The sequence below is a fragment of the Rhamphochromis sp. 'chilingali' genome (assembly GCF_963969265.1).
Source record: "Rhamphochromis sp. 'chilingali' genome assembly, chromosome: 13".
Lineage (NCBI taxonomy): Eukaryota > Metazoa > Chordata > Actinopteri > Cichliformes > Cichlidae > Rhamphochromis > Rhamphochromis sp. 'chilingali'.
The window spans coordinates 32,650,331-32,672,517 of NC_137940.1; the positions used below are offsets into that span (position 1 = coordinate 32,650,331).

The 22,187-nt window shown below is 39.8% G+C and overlaps 1 protein-coding gene across 1 annotated transcript in view; it reads left to right on the forward strand.

Annotated features, from left to right (window-relative positions):
* The window catches only part of ccdc88b (coiled-coil domain containing 88B), a 59,331-nt gene extending 38,706 nt beyond the window's left edge, over positions 1-20,625 (forward strand). Inside the window, exons 24-28 of the mRNA XM_080901415.1 lie at positions 8,197-8,342; positions 14,773-14,880; positions 16,376-16,533; positions 19,788-20,129; positions 20,439-20,625. Of these exons, the coding sequence (XP_080757541.1) occupies positions 8,197-8,342; positions 14,773-14,880; positions 16,376-16,533; positions 19,788-20,129; positions 20,439-20,509 (825 nt within the window). The 3' untranslated portion in view covers positions 20,510-20,625. The remainder of the gene's footprint in view (positions 1-8,196; positions 8,343-14,772; positions 14,881-16,375; positions 16,534-19,787; positions 20,130-20,438) is intronic.
* Positions 20,626-22,187: the final 1,562 nt, after the last annotated feature.

Consider the following 22,187-nt stretch of genomic DNA (forward strand, 5'->3'; position numbering starts at 1 on the left):
ATCCACACACACACACCAACACACAGCAGATACTGGTGCCCTCTATGCAAAATAGGATTAAGTGCTTCACATTTGAGACATTACCCTCTTGAAATAAAAGAAAATGCATCTAAAGCATCACTGGGCAATTAAACAACATTTATTAGGAATTCACTGCAAGTTTTAGAGAGCATTTTACATAGTTCAAGTCTGGGTTGAGCATGTCTCATATCATCAGTGGGAAACAATGGCTGACTGATTTCTAATACATGATACAAAGCCAATTTCAGCTTGACATATCAGACAAAAGTGATACATTGGTCCAAACAGTAAATGAATACCAAGTAGCTAATAAAAAGCAGGGGCATCTTTTGCCTTCTAAACAGCTTTATCCTTCTGCGCAGTGCTGTCAAGCCATCACTGAGTATTGTTAAAATAGTTTGAGGAGAGCAGACAGCTGAAAAAAAGGGAACCTCATGAAAAACTACTTCATCTAAATATAATGTTGGCTGTTAAAGTTACTGCTCAAAAATGGAGGACATCTCCTGGATCTCCTTAAATGATTTATTGACAAGTTCAAGAAACTGCAAACAGAATGTCAATTGAGGGGCCAAGAGGGGGGTCTGTGGGAGGGAGAGGCAGCAGGCAGGGTATTGCAAACATAAGTAAATGTAGACAGGGTCAGTGGTGGTGCACAGGAGGAGATCTTGCTGAAGCAGAGGGAAAAAAACCACGGGTCATCCCAAACGGAAAAAAAAACCACACTTGAAATCTTCAGGAGACTACAGCGAGTAAACACTAGAGAGCTTGAACAATAATACCACTCAGCCAGCAGAACGATCTGGCGTGACTGGTTGGATAGAGAGGGGTTTAAATGCAGAAGGAGAGTGATTGATGATTGAGCCAGGTGAGACCAGTCGCAGCCACACCTCTGCAGACAATGCAATGCTGAGTGGTAGGCAGAAAGTAAGAGGAGAGAGAGCTAAATGATGAGGAAAATGATGAGGCAGGTCGGCGCTGGAGGTGAAAGGGACCACAAATAATCAGATAAGCTTAGCTTAGCATGAAGGTTGGATACAAGTCAACAGCTACAAAATCCACATACCAGTAAATTAATGGTTCAGTGGCTTATATTGCTTTTGATGTGAGTTTATGGGAAGTAATGGGCAGCTAACAGTGAAGTAACTCCACCCAGCCAACAAAGATTAAAGATTAGAACATACAATGAATAAAAAGCAATAATGTGTTAATGAATTTCAGACTTTGTGTTGGGAGGTGTTTCCTCTTTAAATTGAATCATTTTCATGACCGAAGTGCTAAGATGCTCGTGGCTGGTGGCCCCAGGATACAGTAGATTCCCCTATATAAATATGTAATAACAATCAAGCCAAATTTGATGCCTGCTGTGGACAAAAACACTGAATATGCTGTCAGTGTTTGATAATAACTCGTCTAACTATTAGGGATGGGAATTTAGAGATTCTGATTCCATTATCAATACAACTTATCGATTTGATACCTAATTGATTCTCATTGGTTCTGCTCTGAGATTAACCGTTAAACAGCATTAAAGACATTGAATGTGCGCAAATTAATTGCATACTGTGTCATGAAATGTTTGTTTATGTTGGGGGCATTTTCCTTCTTTATTGTGATCAATGTTGGGGTCATTACGCATGCGTTTTACACACAGATGTGTATGTACTGTATGTGTACATCTGTGTATTACACATATAATGTATTACACAGAACACTTTTCTTAAAAGTAATGCAGTGTGTTACTTAAATATTCCCAAGAGAAAGTCTTTTGCCACACTACTCTACATTAATTTCGCATATTTTTATAAAATGACCTGAAATGCATTGTCTCATAATTACCAGTTAACAATATAAACCTGAAGCAAAAGCCCCAAACACCAACACAAATCCCTATCCTAATGAGGACAGACATACAGTCTTTCTCATAGTAAAGATACTTTAACGCGATCGCCACAGTGATTCTACTGTAGAAACATGAACAGGTAGAAACGGAGGCTGGAGCCTGACTGTTGAACTTCAGGGTCTGGCTGCTGGGTGGGGTCAACATTTAATCAGCTTTAACATCACTCTGGGTTAGGGTTGCCAACTCCCTGAAAAATAAATAAGGGACACCTCGTGGCCAGGGCCGGGCGGCCCAGTTGTCTTCACCCTTCCCAGTGTGGTGAATTTTCTAGCTCTTTTTTTGTGTGTGAAATTATTTTTTTAACCCTTTGACTTGAATTTGATTTAAGTAGATGTGTATTCTTTGTGATATGAACACATGTGAAACAAATGATCATTTAGCCATTTATTTTTAGCTCAAAATGACAACATTAACACAATAAAACAGGTCTCCTTCTTAAACAGAAGCCTGTCATGCTTAACTTTTGAGAATATAAGTAAATCTTTCTTTAAAAGAACTCTGTCCTGCTTAACTTAAAATAATAGAAAACAATAGAAAGAAAAACATTCTTGTAACAGTGCACATTTAGTGCATTTAGTACAATCGGCTTCAGTTGAAATATTATTTCAGCTTTTCTAATGCTAATCAGCTGCTCCTGTTTGTAAACCCGCTTGTTCCCATGATTACGCATCATAACTCATCATCATTATTCATCTATGTATTACTTTTATGTATTAGTCATCTATTTGTTGTAATCATCTATCCTTGCAGTTGTTTATTACACAAAATAAATTATATTATCACACTTCTGGCCACATAGCGCTGATATTCATTGCACATGCCCATATTAACTTTTTCCAGCCAGGTGTTTTCCTTTTCCCATTCTTCCCTTTCTCTGAGGGGAACAAACATTGCTGCTCTAATGCTGGGCTTACACTGTGCAGTTTTAGGCCCATTTTGAGCCGATTTTTGACCGATTTTGGCCTTCATCGTGCATCGTGTAGTATACGTGGGGTAACGAGAAGTGATTAACACCTCACGACCAGCTCCCGATCATCAATCGCTCGTGAGGGTCTCATCACAGGCGCTCACACTGCTCACGCGCAAACGTAAACGTCGGTGAAAAAGACGGAGCAGCACGGCTGTGCAGCGTGTGATCTGGACACAAGCGATGGAGGCACAACTTGTAGAACTTTGGAAAGCTCATCCGAGCCTTTTCGATGTGGCATCACAAAATTATCACGACCACAACAACCGTGAAAACAGTTGGATTTACACTGCTGCTCAATCACAGCTGCCTGATCATGTTTTTCATTAGCAATTTAGCAAAGTTGATGGTGGTGGTTTGTGTGTCTGTGTGAGTGAAAGACAGAGAGAGCGAGCGACAGATTTTCTGTTATAACCTTCGTGTTATGGAGGCACAGTGTGAGCACTCAGGTCGCATCAGAGCATCGGGCGGTATAGTGTGAGACCCTGCATCGTGACCTACCAACTTCTAACCCCTGCGAGTCAATCGTGCAGTTTGAGCAGGAGCTGAATAACGTGACTGAAAAAATCGCACAGTGTCTGCCCAGCTTTAGGTGTACTGTCGTCCGAGACTTGCACCGCAGTGTCGGCGTTTGTTTCCCTGTTGGCCATGCTTCTTGTTGTGGTCATCTGTTGTCTTCCGGTATTTTCTCCGTAAGCGACCTTTCCTCGACCAATGAGATGAGCGGTAATCTGAATTGTCATACTCGAATTGTCATAAGTGTGCTGTCAGCTCATTGGTCACAAAGCAGGAGCGGGGCTGGGAATTATGTTTTCAAACAAATCGTTAATTCCATTAAAAGTTATAGACTACTTTTGATTCTCACTGTATTACGGGACAAAGTGCGTCCCTTATTAGCTCAATACGGGACGTGTACTTTTGTTTCGAAATACGGGACGATTCCGTATTTTAAGGGACGGTTGGCAACCCTACTCTGAGTTCTTGGCTAGCTTAGCGTTAGCATGCTGTCTGTGCAGGTGTTTGCAAAGCGCTGAAGTTGTGTTAGCACTATAGTGCAGTTGTTTCTGTCCTGGATACAGATGAAATCTTGTCGCACTCTTGTCCTTGTGTGCAATAAAAATAAAAGTAATTTCTCTAACCACATGAACTGAAATCAGCTGACTGTAGCACAAGTGCAAATTAAACCAACAGGTAAGCAGACTAACAATTACAAGGAACTGAACTACTGGGAACCAGTTCTCAACAAGAATTAAAACTTTCAATCTTACAAGGTTGCAGGTTGCTATATTTCATTAGACTTCACTGATTACAGAGTATATCCCACATGAGTATTTAGGCTAATGCATTCATACACACTTTTAAAAAAAGCCATCTTGATTTGTGGATGACAGCTCATGTGGCTGAAGAGAATAAAAGCTCGCTACAGAGTAATTTGACTTCAGGGCTAACTGTCAGGGCTAACTGTTTAAGCAATTAATGAAGTCAACGCTGCCTTTCCCCTTGCATAAATGCCCACAAAGCTCCATCTTCTTTAGGCAATCTGATTCTGATGGAGCTTCAGTGAACAGTAAATGGATCAACAGATACACATCCCTGGTCCTGTGTCATGGTGGATTTTTTCCCCTTTTTCTCAAGGACATGACTTTCAGATGTAGGTACGTTTATTTCAGGTCTGACACGTCTTCTTTTGTCCTCCACTTGTCCATTTTCCTCGAATTATTTGAGGACAGTGCACACAACGCGAGACGTGCCTCATTTTGAACTAACAGCTCTTTGGGAATCACCTTGTTGGTGCAAAAATGCTATTTTGTGCCTGTCAGTCTGTGTTATCTTTGGCATTTTTCATAGATTCAACTAAAGAAATGGGAACAAATTATGTGCTTTTGCAGCATGCCGCTAGTAACAAATTGCCTAAAATTACAATCCAAAATTGGTTCTTTGTTAAGTTGTCTGTTATATATGGACACAAAACTGCTTGGTGCATTTGTTATGTTCGAATGATGATGGTTAGAGTTAAGTGGGTCTACATAAAAAACAACAAAAACAAAAAACAGTCCTCTGAAAATGATCAGGTACAACAACTGGATTAAAACTAAGTGAAAAACACACCTTCAGAAAGCCTAAAGAAGTATTGCTCAAGACCACTTTAACAAATTACAAGAAATTTTGGCTCCTTGCAAAGAAAATATAAAGAAACTGAGGCGTGACTCAAGAATTTTGCACGGTGCAGTACTGTAAAGAGGGTTTTTGGAGGCTTCCTGGATTTGAAGATTGTTTGTGTGAGTGAAAGCGAGGTTCCTATCATAAATGACAAATGAATGCATTAACGCACACAAATGACATTCTTTATATAATCATTGTGAGGATTATATCTTACTAAATCATGTCAACGCCTGTTCTGCCCCCCACAGTAGGTTGATAGGTTTGTATGCTGGGATGCAGAAGTCCAGTTTTCTCATTACGCTGTAATATGGAGAGAAAAATTAACAAAGTTCATCCTGGAGTCTGTGGACCCACAATTAACTTGTTGCAGCAGCTGTGCTAACTAATGGGCCTTGACTGAACAGGACTGGGGTTATGAGAAGAAAATAATTGGAAACAGATTCACAAATAGGAAATTATAAGAGGTGTCCAGTAAATGTGTGGCCATACCTTCTTATTAATTTTTTTATGATCTTAATAGTTATAAGTGTTTGAGAGTGTAGGATTTAATAACGTGGTTTAAAAGCATTCTTTGGGAATTTCTAAGCTTAATATCTTCACTTAACTAGATCTCTTAACTAATGCTCGTTTTTCTGTGTAGACAGCTCCACAGAGAAGCTGTTGTAACTTCCTTTCTTCTTCTGGTGATTCTTGAGGTTTGTGGTTATTTGCCTTTCAGTCAGTTGATAATGAAAAGCTCTGACCTCTTGAAGCAGTTAAGCAATTATCATTTACCAATTTTTTGAGACCAGTGATGTGACAGTTCAGTCCCTACGGGATCATCAAATCTCTTTGTGTCTCTTTTAGCTGACATTCAGTAATGTTAAATGCTATTCAGCTAAATCCTTGGTTTGTATAGAGTTCCTTGCAGATATGTTTTGTTTATGTGCTTTTATGTCCAAATGGGTCCAACGGCAGCAGGTTTTATAGAAGTTCAAGGGGGGCAGCTGACCCACACCCACGCTCTTACAAAAGGTTCTTCATTGCCTTTTTTATTGATTCAGACCACTCTGTAAGACTGAAAACACTCACCTGTTACCTTCCGGTACATCTTTATTCTGGTGGCATCGTACTGTTATTATACTGATCTTTTCAAAAGGCTGGAAATGTTTTTCAAAAATGCTTGATTAAATAATTTATCCTTGCCGACACAGAGATATATGATACATGTCAGAGAATATATCAGACATGGTAAAAAAAATAAAGTATACCTTCTTTCAAGGTTTTACATATCAGGACATAAAAAATGTTCTCTTTTTATCAGGTTCCAAAATTATTTCAATCTAATCACTATGGCACAGATGCCGTTGTTACTATATTTAATTTAACAAAAGCTAAGCCAAAATTAAGAAGCAGTGTGTGAAAAACCAAGTACACCCTATGATTCAGTAGCTTGTGAAATCACCTTTAGCTGGAATAAGTGAAGTAATTGTTTACCACCACAGGATTTCAGTCAGATTGAGGGCTAGACTTTGGCTGGGTCATTGCGACACCTCGATTATTTTATTCTTTGGCCATTCTGTTGTAGATTAGCTGCTGTGCTTGGGATCATTATACTGCTGCATTACCCAATTTGCTCCGAGCTCTAGCTGTTGGAAAGAAGGCCTCACATTGGGCTGTAGAAGAGTTTGCGAGGTGCAAATCATCACTCCTCTACCACTGTGCTTAACAGTGGGTATGAGGTGCTTGTGCTGATATGATGTGTTTGGTTTTTTGGTGTTGCGGACAAATGTCTCCACAAACATGCTCCAGACGTCTTGCGGTTTGTTCAGATGCAACTCTGCAAACCTGAGTCGTGCTGCCATTTTTTTTTTAGATAGAAAGTGCTTTTCCCCGATGACATTTCAAACAGTTATTCATTTTTTTTAATTGTGCTGTCATGAACCTCTCAGGGGTTTTTGTATTTTTGCATTGCATTACCTGATCTTGGGGTGACTTTGCTGGATTGTTCACTCCTGGGAAGATTTGTGAATACTCTTTTAACTATAGATTAATGGACTTGTTGTGTGTCAATGGCCTCATAACCCATCACAGATTCACAGATTGACCAAAAGTTGATTCCCTTAGATCATTGCTGATGTCTTTCCTTCTCGGTAGGACCCAGCGTTCCTATGGAAGCAGTAGGCGTGTACTTATTTTTCATGTACAAGTTCGGCATTTTGGCGTAGTTTTTGTTAAATGATGACACGGTGTAAGAATTAAAAAGAGTCTGCATTATCTTTTGATCTTGCCAGTAGAAGTAGTAGTAGTAGTAGTAGTAGTACCCCGTTGTGAAGACATATTTGTATTAAAACTATAATATAGTCAAATAAACTAAGCTGGAAATAACAGAAATATTGTGCACAGTTGCAGTAAGGCAGATAATCATTGTCGTTATTGTCTTATCCTCAGTTTTTTTTGCACACTGGTAAATCAGCCATTCTGCTAATCTTAATAAGGGATAAGCTTGGCAAAGGTATGCTCAGTAGTCAAACTGATGAGAGTGACAGTCTTGACATTATTATTTTCTTATTCCTACAATGTAAACTCTTGTTAATTGATCAGGCCCACGTGTGCACTGACTCTGGCACTAAAGGGAGTGGGATCGTGCTTTTTGTCTATTCTGCTGACTCTGTTCAGATTTGGCTGCTGCAACAGTAACTGGGACTGGCAGGCTGTTATGTAGAGAGAATCTGGCATGATAGTAAAGTTATTAATTATTAATTACAAAGTTCAGACCTGCATTTGGATGATACACCTTTGTTTTGGTTAATGGCGGTTTGTAGGAGTTCTTTCATTCATTGCAAGCTACCAGATTTCAACACAAAGGTCCCGGCAGAGACATTGTAGGACTGTTATACATGCATTAAAACTATAAGCTATGAAAATGCGTTTAATTTTTAATGATCTAGTTGGATGCATTTTGTCAGTTTCACTGTGTTCACTTGAACCGTATGACTAACAAAGCACTGTCCGTACCTTTCTGTCTGCAGGCCTTTTTTCTATGACTCACACATCCTCACACATAGTTTATATCATTAGGCATGCTTACTTTTGCAGAACAAGTAGTATATTCTGTTCTTGTCAAGCTATTTATTCTTGATCGCATTTATGGCCTTGTGTACAGTTGTTGACCCAGCTGAAGGGGAACATGGAGGAAGAGAATCGACACTTAGCAGAGCAGAATCAGAGTCTTTTGAGGGAGAATCGTGCCTTACTGGAGCAGAGCCTGGAGCGCCGTGACCAGCATTATTCACAGCAAAGGGAATACCAGTAAGTATATACTCACACACTCAATGGCCAGTTCTTTAGGTATCATCACCTTTATTAGGCGCTTTAATTAACTTCAAATGTAGAATGATTGTTGGTGCCAGACGGTCTGGTCTGAGTATTTCACAGACTGCTCAAGGGTCAAGGGTCTGCGGGGTTTACAGAGAATGGTCCAAAAAATGAAAATATAGCTGTTCAACCGATAAATCTGCAGTAACTGTGTGATGCTATCACATCAGTATGGACCAAAACCTCAGAAATCTTCTGAGCGCCTTGTTAAATTTGCACCACAAAGAATTAAGGCATTTCTGAAAAGGTCCAAAATAGTGCTAGCAAGGTGTAACTAATGAAGTGGCAAGTAAGAGTGTATCTAGAAAGGATTAACAGTGAATCCGGCACAGTCGAAGGGAACCAAACGGATGTAAACAGCTAACAGAAATGCAGCTGTGTAGATTTGCACCGAAACACATTAAGAGATAAAAAAAACAGCTTGTAAACTATGAGTGAAAATCACTAACACGCTCGAGGTTTGGGCCCGCACCACTTACCTGTGATGTCGCTACATTCACACATGTTAAAAATACTGGCTTCCCCCAGCCTTCTAGTAAATACGTCTATTGTATACATTAGAAAATCTTAGATAGCATGTTTCTTGATTTATTGTGTTTACGAGATTTTCAGAAAACACAGTGTTAAATTCATGTCACGTATATAAGCATGGTACCAAAAAAAAAAAAAAAAACCTGCAGTGAAACAAACATTAAAATCTGTTAAATTTATGTTTTTAAAAAAAGTTAATGTAAAAAACACATAAAATGTATTTTCAAGGTATGGGAGCTTTGCAGTAATGAAAGCAGAGGTGCACTGAAGAAGTTTGACCTTATTAATGGAGTTAACTTCATGTAATAAGTTGCAGTGAATGCCTTTTGTTTACTGCTATTGTTTACGTTTGTAGGCTGTAACAGAGTTTGTATTCATATCAAGCACATAAAAGCACTTCTATAAAGGTTTGAGACTGCAAAGACAACAATTTCACAGTCCAGTGGCCCTCAGTAGTCTTCCTTTTGAATGACTAATAGACTGCTTTGAGAATAATCCTGAACTAATAGTGAGCATGCAGAGTTGGCTTCAGTCTTTAAGTCTAATGAACCAAAGTTCTTGCAAATTACATCTTTTTGTGCCTTCAGTTCAGGCTTGTGTGTGTGAAAAGATGACTTTTTTCAGCCTTTTTCGTTAAATCTCGGGCACAGATTTCGTTGTTAACATTTCACGGCATATTTTGGTTCATCACCCTGCCACGCGAGGTCTGCATCATCTCATAACAGCTCTTACAAGTGAATGTTAAAAAGCCATGCACTTTGCAAACTCACAGAAATCAGTTTAGATTGTTTTCCTTCCAAAATCAACACAATTCTTTATGCAGCAGAATGAAATCACATTACATCTACAACCTAATTACAGGACAGAGCAGATTTCAGTGTGTGTGTGTGATGGAAGAAGTGAAGGGCTCTATGCATGCATTTCACTTCATTCAGTCCTGGGAGTAAATAGAAATTGTATCCAACTTTCAAAGCAACTGGAATTAACAGTAAGAGCACCGGGGCACTCGTATAGTTCACCAGGTTAAACAAGCGCTAAGGTACACTCTAAGGCTGTCACAGAGGCCTGGGTTTGAATCCTCCCCGAGGTCATTTGCTGCGTGACTTCCCCCTTATTCTCTTTCTGAGCTTTTCTGTGTCAATAAAGGCTAAAAATCCCCCAAACAGTGAGCACAGTAAAGCCTAACAGGCACACAGCAGAGTCTGTAAGTAGTATTTTGCTGAGAAGGTTTTGTTTTAATGTTGCTGTTTTTTTAATATCACTTTCACAAACATAAGAACATAAAAATATATCATGCAAAGCATTTCTGGTGATAGTTTGATTCTCTTTTACTGAGCCAAAGTGTGTGGCATTAATACTTTAAGTTATCTACGTAGCAGTGTATCAGTACAGTTGCTGCACACATGTAAAACATCTATCCCTTTATAATTTATTTATTTATCCTTTGCAGTCAGTGACTCCCTAAAGTCTAGAAGCCGTGGATTGTTTGTTCGTCTCTGTGCATTCACTTTTGTATTTAATAACTAAAGGCATGCTCTGTTGGGTTGAGATCAGATAACTCAATTGGCGATTGAAGAGTATCCCTTTGCTTTCCCTTGAGAAACTCTCATCCATTTGCACTGTTAAGCTCACCTCATTTCTCTGACTCTGAGCAGAGAGTAGAGCCCCGTACGCTCAAGAATTCATCCTGCTGAGTCTCACAGCAGTCACATCATCAGTAGACGGTAGTGATCTGTTTCCACTGGCAGCTATTCATGCCCGTGCTAAAACATCTCCTCGACTATGTTTGATAGACGATGTGGTGAGCTTTGGATCATGAGCTGTGTCTCTCATTCTCCATACTTTTCTTTCCCATCATTCGGGTACAAGTTAATCTTGGTTTGTCTAAAGACTTTTTAAAGATCTATTCGGGCTCTTTCAGATGTTTTCTGTCATCTCAACTGTAGAAGGACAACTTCTGTGGTGGCTTTTCAGGCCTTTCAGCCACTACATTCTTGTAGTCCAAAGTTTTAGCAATCTTTAATTGGTTTATTTAGTTTTTTAACCTGGAGATGAGCGATGGCCTTCCTCACTTATATAGACATCTCGTTGGCCCTCATGTTGAGCATTCCAGTGAAAAAAGACCAAATGCAAGTTCACTTAAAATAACTTCCAGATCATTTACTTGCTTAATCTGCTATGGAGTAACAAGAGAAGAGGCCTCATCTGGCCATGAAACTGCGTGCCAATTAATTGTCCAGTAGCATGTTGAGTTGGGACTTTGTATTAAAAAATGTCTGTAATTTCTACACAGTTAATGAAATACTTTAGTTAAACCCCTTGAATTCAAGCTGAAAGTTTCCACTTCAATCACACATTGACTGTTTGATTTAAAATCCACCGTGTTCGTGTACAGAGGCAAAAGTACAAAAATGTGTGGACTTAACTGTATATATGGAACAGTACGTAGCGTAACATTTGAATAAAAATATAAATTAAACAAAGCTAGTTGCTCACTGAGTAAATGATGACATTGGAGCAGTACAATAAAAAAATATGAAAGGAAAGGAACAGCGATTCAATGAAAATATAAACAACCTGATTTGAAATGACCAAAAAGGATTTTAGAATAAGTGAAAAGATGGGAAGAAGCAGACGTTTAAAGATAACCTATTCCCTTCAGAGGCAACATAAAAGCTTTTTTTTTTTAACCAACTTCCTTTGATATAAAAGAGACATTAGAAATAAATATATAAATTACTGCAGATTGAAACGATAGTCTTTTTCTGTGATGACTAAAACAGTTTGTCAGGTATTTACTTGCATATAAAATGTGTTTTTGTGACAAACAGAGTCATCAGATGTTTCAGCTCCTCTCGGCTCAGTGGAAGGATTTAGTATCTGTTTCCCCCTTTGTTTAATGGTGAAATCATCGAGAGGCAAGTATTTTCTAAAAAACAAACCCCTCTAAAAACCCGCTGTGTGGTATGTATCCAGGATTTTACTGAAATTGGCTGCGTCTTACAATTTAGCAGCAGGAACACAGACCAGACAAGTAAACAAAGGCAAGGCAAAAAAAAAGGCAAGGTATCACCTGCCAGCCGATCGGAAAATGTGTAGCTGTGAAAAGATCATGTGTGGTATGGGAACAGGATCCATTTCAGGGGATATGTTGCAAAAAAACAAACAGAAAACTGGGGGAAGGGGACTGGTATATATATTCTAGTGGTGACCCAGGAGCAGGTGGATGTAGGAGTCGGGTGGATTTGACCGGTGTGGAAAGTCTGCGAATATCTGGTAGATGGAGAATGGCAGGAGGGAAAGTTCCTACGAAATGCATGAGCCTGGGTGAAATGAGAAATGGCTTGGGACTGAGGCAGAGTGCGCAAGATAAAAACAACTGAGATAGCTGTCTTGACAGGCGTGTTTAGCTGCTGAAAAGCTGCTGAAAGATATTTCCCTCAGAAGTTAAAGAGCGAGTTAAAAGGGAGAAGAAGAAACACAGAATTTATATTCACCAGGTGGCCCGAAATATGAGCCTGAATGGATGTTAGTGTTGTTAAAAGCAGCTGTTTGCTGGTGAATGTTCACCCCGTCAGTTTAAAACTCAGCAGTTTTGACCCGTCGGGTGACTGCACCAATTTTGTTATTTTGTAAAGATTTAAGTGGCATCAAACTGGAAAAGCAGAGGTGTCCTTCAGACCTTCGGTGTTTTATTCCAAAAGGTTTGACTGTAGCCTTGATCAAATATGACTATACCAATGATTACAAATGAAATTCTAATAGAATTTTATTATTATTATTATTATTATTTTGTATTTCATTTTAGAGTAATAGTACTTGGATGAAGTTGATCTAAAAGTTGCAAGGCTCTTTGGTTTGGATGCTTTTTTAAGTAAATAAAAGAACAGAATGAGCTGCAAATCTCATATTTTATTTACAGCAGAACACTGAAAACATATCAAATGTTTAAACTGAGAAAATGCACAAGTCTAGGAAAAAATAAGGTCATTTTGAATTTGATGGCAGATGGTAGCATCCTGTCTTCTTCTGACAGCAGTGCGTAACATCTGGAAGCTGAGGAGACCAGCTGCTGGATTTTGGGGGAGGAATGTTGTCCCATATTGTCTGATGTATGATTCTAGCTACTCAACAGTCCTGGATCTTCTCTGTTGTATTTTGTGTTTCATGAAGCTCCCAATGTTTTCAGTTCTCTTCAGCCACGCCGCAGCACTGTCTTTCTGAAGTATGCAAGGCCTTTCCTGAAAAGACGTCATCTGGATGGGAGCATATGTTGCACTAAAACCTGGATATATCTTTCAGCATTCATGGTACCTTTACAGATGCGGTGCCGATTTTAAAGGCACTAATGTCCCCGCAGACCATCACGGATGCAGGCTTTTGAATTGAGTGCTGATAACAAGCCAGACCACAGAACAGTTTCCCATTTGGCCTCAATCCATTTTAAATGAACTTTTGCCCAAAGCAGTGATTCAGAATTCACACATGACTTCTTCTTTCGTGATGGAGCTTTAACCTGCATTTGGGGATGGCACATATTTATTCACAGACAGCAATTTCCAAAAGTGTTCCTGAGCCCATGCAGTGACTTCCAGCTCAGGGTCCAAAGATCACAGACATGATTTTGGACCTTGTCACCTGTACACAGAGATTTCTCCAGATTCTCTCTTTTGATGATCTTCCATGTAGATGATGTGATGTTAAAAGTCTTCACAATTTTACAATGTGGAACATTATTCTGAAATTGTTCCATAATTTGATGATGGATTTTTTTACAGACCTCTGCCCATCTTTGCTTTTGAGAAACTCTGGAGAAAAACAATTTTTACACCCAATCCTATTACAGACCTGCTGCCAATTGCAAATCATTTTTCAAAATGCAGGTTACATATTCGTCCATGTGAAAAGTCCAGTTGTGTTCAAATGAAAGAAAAAAATATTGATGCATACCTCTGAGCAGTGGTTTTTAAGACTCATCGCACTTAACTGATTTGTTTTCTGCTCACCTGAAATACTTTACTTTGAAAGGGTGTGCAAAGTATTTGAGAGCCAGTGCTGTAGTCAAACGATGTTCTCCCTTCAAACGAGTGCAGGAGGAAATGTTTTGAATCGAGTGAGAAAACACGTAAAAATGACTGAGAAGCTTTCATAAAATGAATTAAAACCTCCTTCAAGAGTCTCGATCTTAGTTCATAGTTTTAATACTGTAGTCGTAATACAAATTCTGAGGAAGAAGCACAGCTGTCAATTTGGTAAACAAATGAAGTAGATAATCATAAAGCTTTGCATGACACAATTTTATTTTTATTAAATTATAATTCAGTTAATATTTTTTGTAACTGAATTATAATTTCTGTAATAGCTGTTGAAAAATTTCAGTCTGGAAAAAAGTGGTGGGCTAAAGGAGTGATTGAATAGCCATCAACAGCACCGTGAACACTGGGAGGCTAAAACTGTCCCGATACCTTGATGCTGGACTAAATGTTCCATCTATTACTCCTGCTTTTGAGACTGATTTGAGAATACAAGCTGTTTTTTCCAGCAGATTCATACTTGAGCACATCGCAGCTCAACAGGGTCGCAATAACATCAACACACAGTCTCGTATCTGATGTGCTTGTTAAAAAAAAAAGAGAAACGAGCTCCAGAAGTCTCCATTACTCACAAGAGGATTTTAGGCGTTAGTTAAATCACACACCAACAGCCACGTACGTGCACACTACCAGAATAATCCTATTAACTTGCACTGCTAATGCATGCACGACGATGTGTAAATTTTCCTCCCGCTTCCTCTGAGCTGCTTTGTTCTGATGCTTCGTGTGTTTTCCTTCAGGGAGAAGCTGAGCGAGCTCCGACGGGAGAAGCAGAAGTTGGTGGAGAAGATTATGGATCAGTACAGAGTCCTCGAGCCCAGCATGCCATCCCCAGCCAGCAAGGCCAAGTACATTATATAAATTTGTTTACATGTACAATACACCAAGCTGCTAATGTATTTGTTAATTACACCCGTGCAGTATATAATACAGGAGTGAGTGATATTGATTTCATGTAGAAAGGCAGTTGAAGCTGTTGGATATGATAGGTGTAGGTCAGATTCCCACCAGACACAAAAAAGATGGGCACCGTTAGTGATTAGCCGGCGAACACAGCAGAGAAAGTTGCAGTGAAAGAGCCTGAGAGATCCCTCAGGAGGTAGCGGAGACAAAAAAATAGTTAAAGGAGAGTAAACACTAACTTTAAATTCTCAACTGTTCCCTGAAATAAAGACTAAACCTAAGTAAATTCACATTTTGTAAACTCGTAGTTTAAGTTTAAGGAAGCCATAATACAATCTGGATTCGTACACTTTATTAGGGACAGTTCAGCCACTGTTACAAATATGGAAACTCCACTACTTTAATATTTTTATCCTCTTTATTTACGTGCATGAATGTACACTTAAAGACACTTTTTTAAGTAAAACAGAAAGTAGAACAGAAAAATGAGGCTACAGTTTACTCGGGCTCACCAAAACTGGACAATAGAAGACTGGAAAACGTTGCCTGGACTGAGGAGTCAGTTTCTGCCATGACTTTCATGTGTAAACAATATGAAACCATGGATCCATCCTGGCTCCAATAGTTCAGACTAGTGGTGATGTAAGGGTTTGGGAGATATCTTCTTGGCACGCTTGTACCTGCTGAGTATCGTATAAGGACCACAGTCTGTCTGAATGTAGTTGCTGATCCTGTCTTTTCCTTTGACACAGCGTACCGTCTTCTGATAGTTGTCTCCAAACAGATAAGGCACAGTGTCACAGATCATCTCACAGTGCCAACAAAAACAGAACATTGCAGAAAATTAGACTTAGTTGCAGAGTAGCTGCACTGCATTGTTTTACATTGACTGTTTATTAAGTGTGTGGCGAGCCAAGTGTTTTGTGAAGATCCATTTGATATTGTTAAAGTATACATTTTTAAAGTGTTGCCGTGTTATGTTGCATGATTCTGATAAAGCCTTTTATCACAAAATCCATCACTACAGGAAAATAAAACACTAACTTGAGATGGATAACATATCTGATAGTAACTGTGTCAGTATTGTTTTAGAAATGTGTCAGTTAAAAACCAATGAAGAAGAATACAGAATCATATTGTCAGGGGTGGATTTTGGCATCCAGACATGTTGACAGCTGACCATTCTCTTCCTGTACCTTTACACCTTTTTATGGTGGTGACATTTTAATTATAGCGTTTCCAGTTGCACCTTCTACAGGTGAAATCCTGGCGCATAAACGATACATGGCACAAAAAGCATTTTGTGAACAAGATGAAACCCCTGACACTTGGCTTCCTCCCATTGTTTCTGGAAAAATCAGGGTGTGCAGTGCATGCACACACAAACACTCCCATAGCTCATCTCTTTGTAAATGGTCCCTGTCCCCTGTGTCCTCGTAGGAAATCTAACTGGATTGCAGATAGGATGAAGAAGCTAATCAAACCCCGGGGAGGAGGAGGAGGAAGAGAGGGACGCGCCCTCTTCACCGCCGCGGGCAGCGTGGAAAACCTGGCCGACAGCGCTGAATTTACATCAGACACACACGCACCTCAGCCTGGTGAGATCTCACACACACCCACAGAACCAAGCTCACTATACCCCCCTGCCCTTCCTGCACAACGACAAACACACAAACAGCAGCTGACTGGTTTTCACAAAGATATGCTCACATGCTCAGCCCATCAAGCGAGCCTGCAGGCATGCATACAAATCATCTCATGACTACCAAGTGTGGTCGGCATTGATACCACTCTCTTCTCCTTAGATCTCTCCCCATAGAGTGCCAAGACTCACAGAGGCTGGCTTTCTCTGCTAACCACATGTTGAAAGGAAAGAGATTCGTGAGGCTTCATTCGCTTTTTATGCATTTACTGACTGAGAGTCAGAAAGACAACTCTCTGCAGACGCTTTCAAAGCCGGGATTTAATCCTCAACCTGCATTCTTGATGTGTTTTCTCTCTTTCTGACATACCAACATTGTCTCTCACTTAATTTTTATTTCCCTTGCAGTGTGTTTTCTGTAAACCCCTGGATTTCTTAAACTCGTCTCTTTTTATGCCAGAGAAAGACTTGATCTTTCATCTACACAACAAGCAGAGAAAAGCAGAAAAACTCCCTGAAGTGAAGAGCCAGCTAAGACATTTCTCAAAACTGCTTCCTGTTTAATATGTTTGGGGTGACGTTTACCACAAACATTTAACTGATTCACAGCTGTTTAACATGACAGGTTGGATTTGGAGTAGTATTCTTGCAACGATCAGGCTTGTATCAATGCTAAGCTCTTTTGTTAAAAAAAAAGGTGCATTAGATTATCTAGAAAGGAATATTTTTATTATATCATTTATGCTTTTAAACAGGTGTATTTGGCAGGTGGGGGAACCCTAAGCTTCAGTATTGCAGTGCAGCAGAGTCAAAGTCAACTAACTTTTACTATGAGCTCTAGTAGATTTGTTTTTTGTGTACAAGCTGTGATCAGCTGACCTTTGCTGCTGCTTCTCTGAGGTTTACTGCTCTCTGTGGATTTAGCCAACTACATTTCTACAGTATATAAGCAGATTTTAAAGCAGCACCGTGGCTGCTTTCCAACACTAACCCACTATGATAGTGAAATTGTTACTAAAGAACATCATCAGCTTAAATTCAAACTGATGACTCCCAGTAGACTCCTCCTGGATGCAGGCACTTATTTTGAAGCATTATATAAATTAACTAACTTTCACATTGATGGTCAGTGAGTATATATATATATATGATTTAAATAAATTTTAATTCTGAATTGTTTCAGTGCCTCATCTCTCAGGTAGCGTCTCTGATGCTAGCCAGGATGTAAAGTAAATGTCACCTTGGACATCAGTCTTCCCCAACTCTGCAAACTACTGTCCAGCTTAAACTTTAACTAACATGGAATTATCATCACTTAATTGGTTTGCATAAACACCTCCATCTCCTCTGAGGTTCATGGATGTAGTGAAGGACATGCAGAGGGTTGGTGTGACAGTGGAGGATGCTAGGGACAGGGTGCGATGGCGGCAGATGATCCTCTAAAGGAAGCAGCCAAAAGATGGAGAAGACTTGCAGAGCTGTCCTTACCTTTAAAAATGATCTCTCATCTTCCTCTCCTGTCTTGTCTTTCTTACATCTTTGTCTAACCTTCTCTGTCTCAGAGAAGAAAGCTGATATTTTTCTTCCCCCTGAGAAGTACAACAACTCTAGCTAGCAGGTTCATTGTGCACCACACTGCACAGCTCAAGTGGTGTTTTGGATTTTACTAGTTGAGCTCTTTGAATACCTGCCATTTCAAGAAAAAGGTTAGTCTGTTTATGCTCGCTTCTCTCTTTAGAAGCGCTAGATGCTGAAATACTGGGACAAACAGCTTTGTTAACATCTGTAGTGTGTATGCAAGACAGAAAAGAAAAGAGAGGGAAAAAAAGATGATGTTACAGGCGGTACTTAACTGTCTCCACAGCATCAGCTAGATGAAGCATGAAAAATTAACTTGATTATAGTATTTTGTATTAAACTGTCTATCACATTTAATTACTGATTTATGAAGGTGTCAGAATGCACTCTTGCCGACTTTAACCCCTGCTTATAAGAAAACGTAAAGTTCTAGGCAATATTGGAAAGTGCTCATTATAACTTGTTGTTGATATCGTTCTTATCACACCTCGCATTTCAATTCCTAAGAATATATACATATAGCAAGAGAGATATGCTAGTTTAGACATAAAATATCATATCATCCACTCTGTGAGCTCTGATTCTGCTGAAAATAACTCGAACTCGACTCCAGTCTGAACAAGATAAGATGCAGCATTTTTTCAGCCTAATGTCCTAAATGATGCATTTTCATTGTTATTGTTAGTGCTGAAAATGTGCTCGAGTTTTCGGCGGCACTGTTAAGTATTTATTAGTAGTGCATAAAAATACGTAACAAACAGCTTAGAATAGACACTAATGTAGCTGGAAACAGGCATGAGCACACATTTAAGTGTTTAAAATCAATAATTCCAAAATTTGTTATGATGCTATATTTTAAAAGTGTAAAATCATACATCATTAATAATGTTATTGTTGTTAATGAACGTGTTATGTAATATTTTATAAACCAGCCGTTATATGTTTGCATACAGTTGATGTTAAATGTTGAACAGGAGGATTTAATAAATTCTGCTCTGCAATTATTGGCATGTTGACAACTAACTATTAAAAGAGACTAATATTTCAAATGAATAGAATATTTTACATATATGCCACAAATGCCTGCTATAGAGCATGCACATTTAGTTGTTTATACATGTAACATAGTGGCTTGATAATTGCTAAATAAATGTTTAAAATGAAGGGTTAGGAACTGATTTTTCTCTGCTTTTCTGCTGTATCAAACCAAAGAGGTCCACATCACTTGTCGGTCTCACACTCATGGATTGATGGCTGGCAGTGCTGCAGATTGTACAGGCTTAATGTGTGGCTCAAGGACACTTAGACATGAGGAGGGAAAGAATCAAACTAATAACCTCGCCATTAATGGCAATACAGGCCAACCACCTGAGCCACAGTTATCTTTTCTTTTTTTTCTCGAACCTATATTTGTCCTGAGTCCCTGAAACTGCTTTGGCACTGGAAAAGAAAAAAATGTACCTTCTATCTTTGTGCTGTAAATGGGCTCATCTGGCTAAACACAAATGCAGAGGATCCTGTACATGAATATTTCTGAATGAATGATTAACGATAAAATTATCAACTGCAACAGTGAACTTATATTTTGTTTAAGGTTTCCTTTATAATAGTTTATGAATCCTTTTCATACAGTTCCAGACCCTCGCAGTGCTCCGGTCTCTCCTTCTCCCCTGAGAAAATCTGCATCCCAGACAGACCCGGAGGTCTCTCTTCCCGGCGCACCAGCTATGCGCGCTGGCTCCGGGGGCCGTCGTAAACTGGGATCCCGTCACGGCTGGGGGTTGGGATTGGCCAGAGCAGGCTCGGGAGTTTCACAGTCTTTTAGTCCCGGCGACCAGAAGACACATCCACGCCAGCGGCTAAGCTCCAGCCAGAACAACGCCGCCGTCCTATGGGAGGGAGAGAGAAGTGCATCTCAGGAAGCAGACGCCCCGTTGACCGGTCAGGAGAGCGCCGAGGAGGATGAAGTGAAAGGTGCGGAGGAGAAAGGGGGCTGAGAAAGATTCATGTTCATGTTTTCTTTTTTTTCTTTAAGAAGGAAAACTGTAAATAAGTAACAAAGGGGATTATTCGGAAGAAAAACATTTACCAGCTTGTTCAGATGGATATTTTCAAACTTCTCCTGTGTTAACAAGTGAGCTGCGAGCACATCTTTGGGGTAATAAGAAAAACATTAAGCCAAATGAAAGTCAACTGTAAAGAAAAATAAACTGCACAGAATCACCACACCAACTAAAATCCCTCAAAGGTAGACCTAGTATTTTTTTTTCTTTTGTCTTCCAGATAATCAGCACTCGAGTGACGACTGCACAACGGCACAAGACAGAAGTGTAGACTCCCCCCAGCTGAATTAATAACAAATGTTTTATATTATGTGCTCCATGGAAACCGTTTTCATGCCTCTTCTTGTGTGTCTGCATATTTTAAATACAAGATCCTCCTAGTATTTTTGAATACATGAATAAATGCTTTAATCAGTCATTTGAGATCTTACTCATTTGTGAAGCAATTAACACCCTCCTTAGTACATACTATAAATAAAACTAACTGTACACCATCTATATATCTAGTGCACCTATAAAAAAAAGCTGAATATTGTGAAAATGTTTTCTTTTTCATTTTAATTCAAAGAATAGAATAGAATAGAATAGAATTCAACTTTATTGTCATTGCACATGCACAGGTACAGGGCAACGAAATGCAGTTTGCATCCATCCAGAAGTGCTTAGTGATATAGATATATTACAATATATATTAGCAATAATATAGATATGTGAGTATATTACAGAAATGGGTCTATTATGTTATAATGTACACGGTATGAAGTATGTTGTGAATATTCTATAACTATAAGTATGTACAGGCTGTAGTGAGTACAAGCTATGTACAGGATATGGACAGGATATAAATATGAAAAACTATACAGAATATGAAATAAATAACTTTACAGAATCTGAGATATACAGCTATACAGAAATGGGAACTATGCAAGTTGTAAACAGTTGTAGGGTTAAAAATTATCGTATGTACAGAATGATTGTTTACACAGGGCTATACAGTAGTGCAGTTAAGGTAAGTGAGGGTGTAGATAGTTTCTACAGAGGCTATATAAAGTGCTAGTGGTTGTGAGTGGTGGTTCACTCCATGTTATTATTGTGTGTTTGAGGGTACAGTTGTCCATTGTGTGTGTGTGTGTGTATGTTCAGTCCATGAGTTAACGTGGGTCAGATGTCAGGAGGCAGAGTTCAGGAGTCTGACAGCTGTGGGGAAGAAGCTGTTCCGGTACCTGGTGGTCTTAGTCCGGAGGCTCCTGTGGCGCCTCCCAGAGGGCAGGAGGGTGAAGAGTCCATGTGATGGGTGACTGGGGTCTCTGATGATTTTCCCAGCCCTTTTCAGACACCGCTTCCTGTAGATGTCTTTTATGGCAGGAAGTGGTGCTCCGGCGATGCGCTGGGCAGTTTTCACGACCCTCTGCAACGCCTTCCGGTCCGAGGCAGAGCAGTTTCCCTACCAGACTGTTATACAGTTGGTCAGGATGCTCTCGATGGTGCAGCGATAGAAGTTCACCAGGATGTCTGAGGACAGGTGGTTCTTCCTCAGAGTCCTCAAGAAGAAGAGGCGCTGGTGAGCCTTCTTGACCAGCTTGGAGCAGTTGGTCGTCCAGGTGAGATCCTCGGAGATGTGGACTCCCAGGAACTTGAAGCTGCTCACACGCTCCACAGCCGTCCCCTTAATGTGGATGGGTGGATGTGGGTCAGCATTCCTCCTGTAGTCCACGATGAGCTCCTTGGTCTTCTCGGTGTTAAGCAGCAGGTTGTTTGTGTCGCACCACTCAGCCAGACGATCCACCTCCTCCCTGTAGGCGGCCTCATCGTTGTCACTGATGAGGCCAATCACCGTGGTGTCATCTGCAAACTTAATGATGGTGTTGGAACCATCAGCAGGTCTGCAGTCGTGGGTGAAGAGGGAGTAGAGGAAAGGGCTCATCACACAGCCTTGTGGTACACCGGTGTTCATTGTGATGGTAGATGA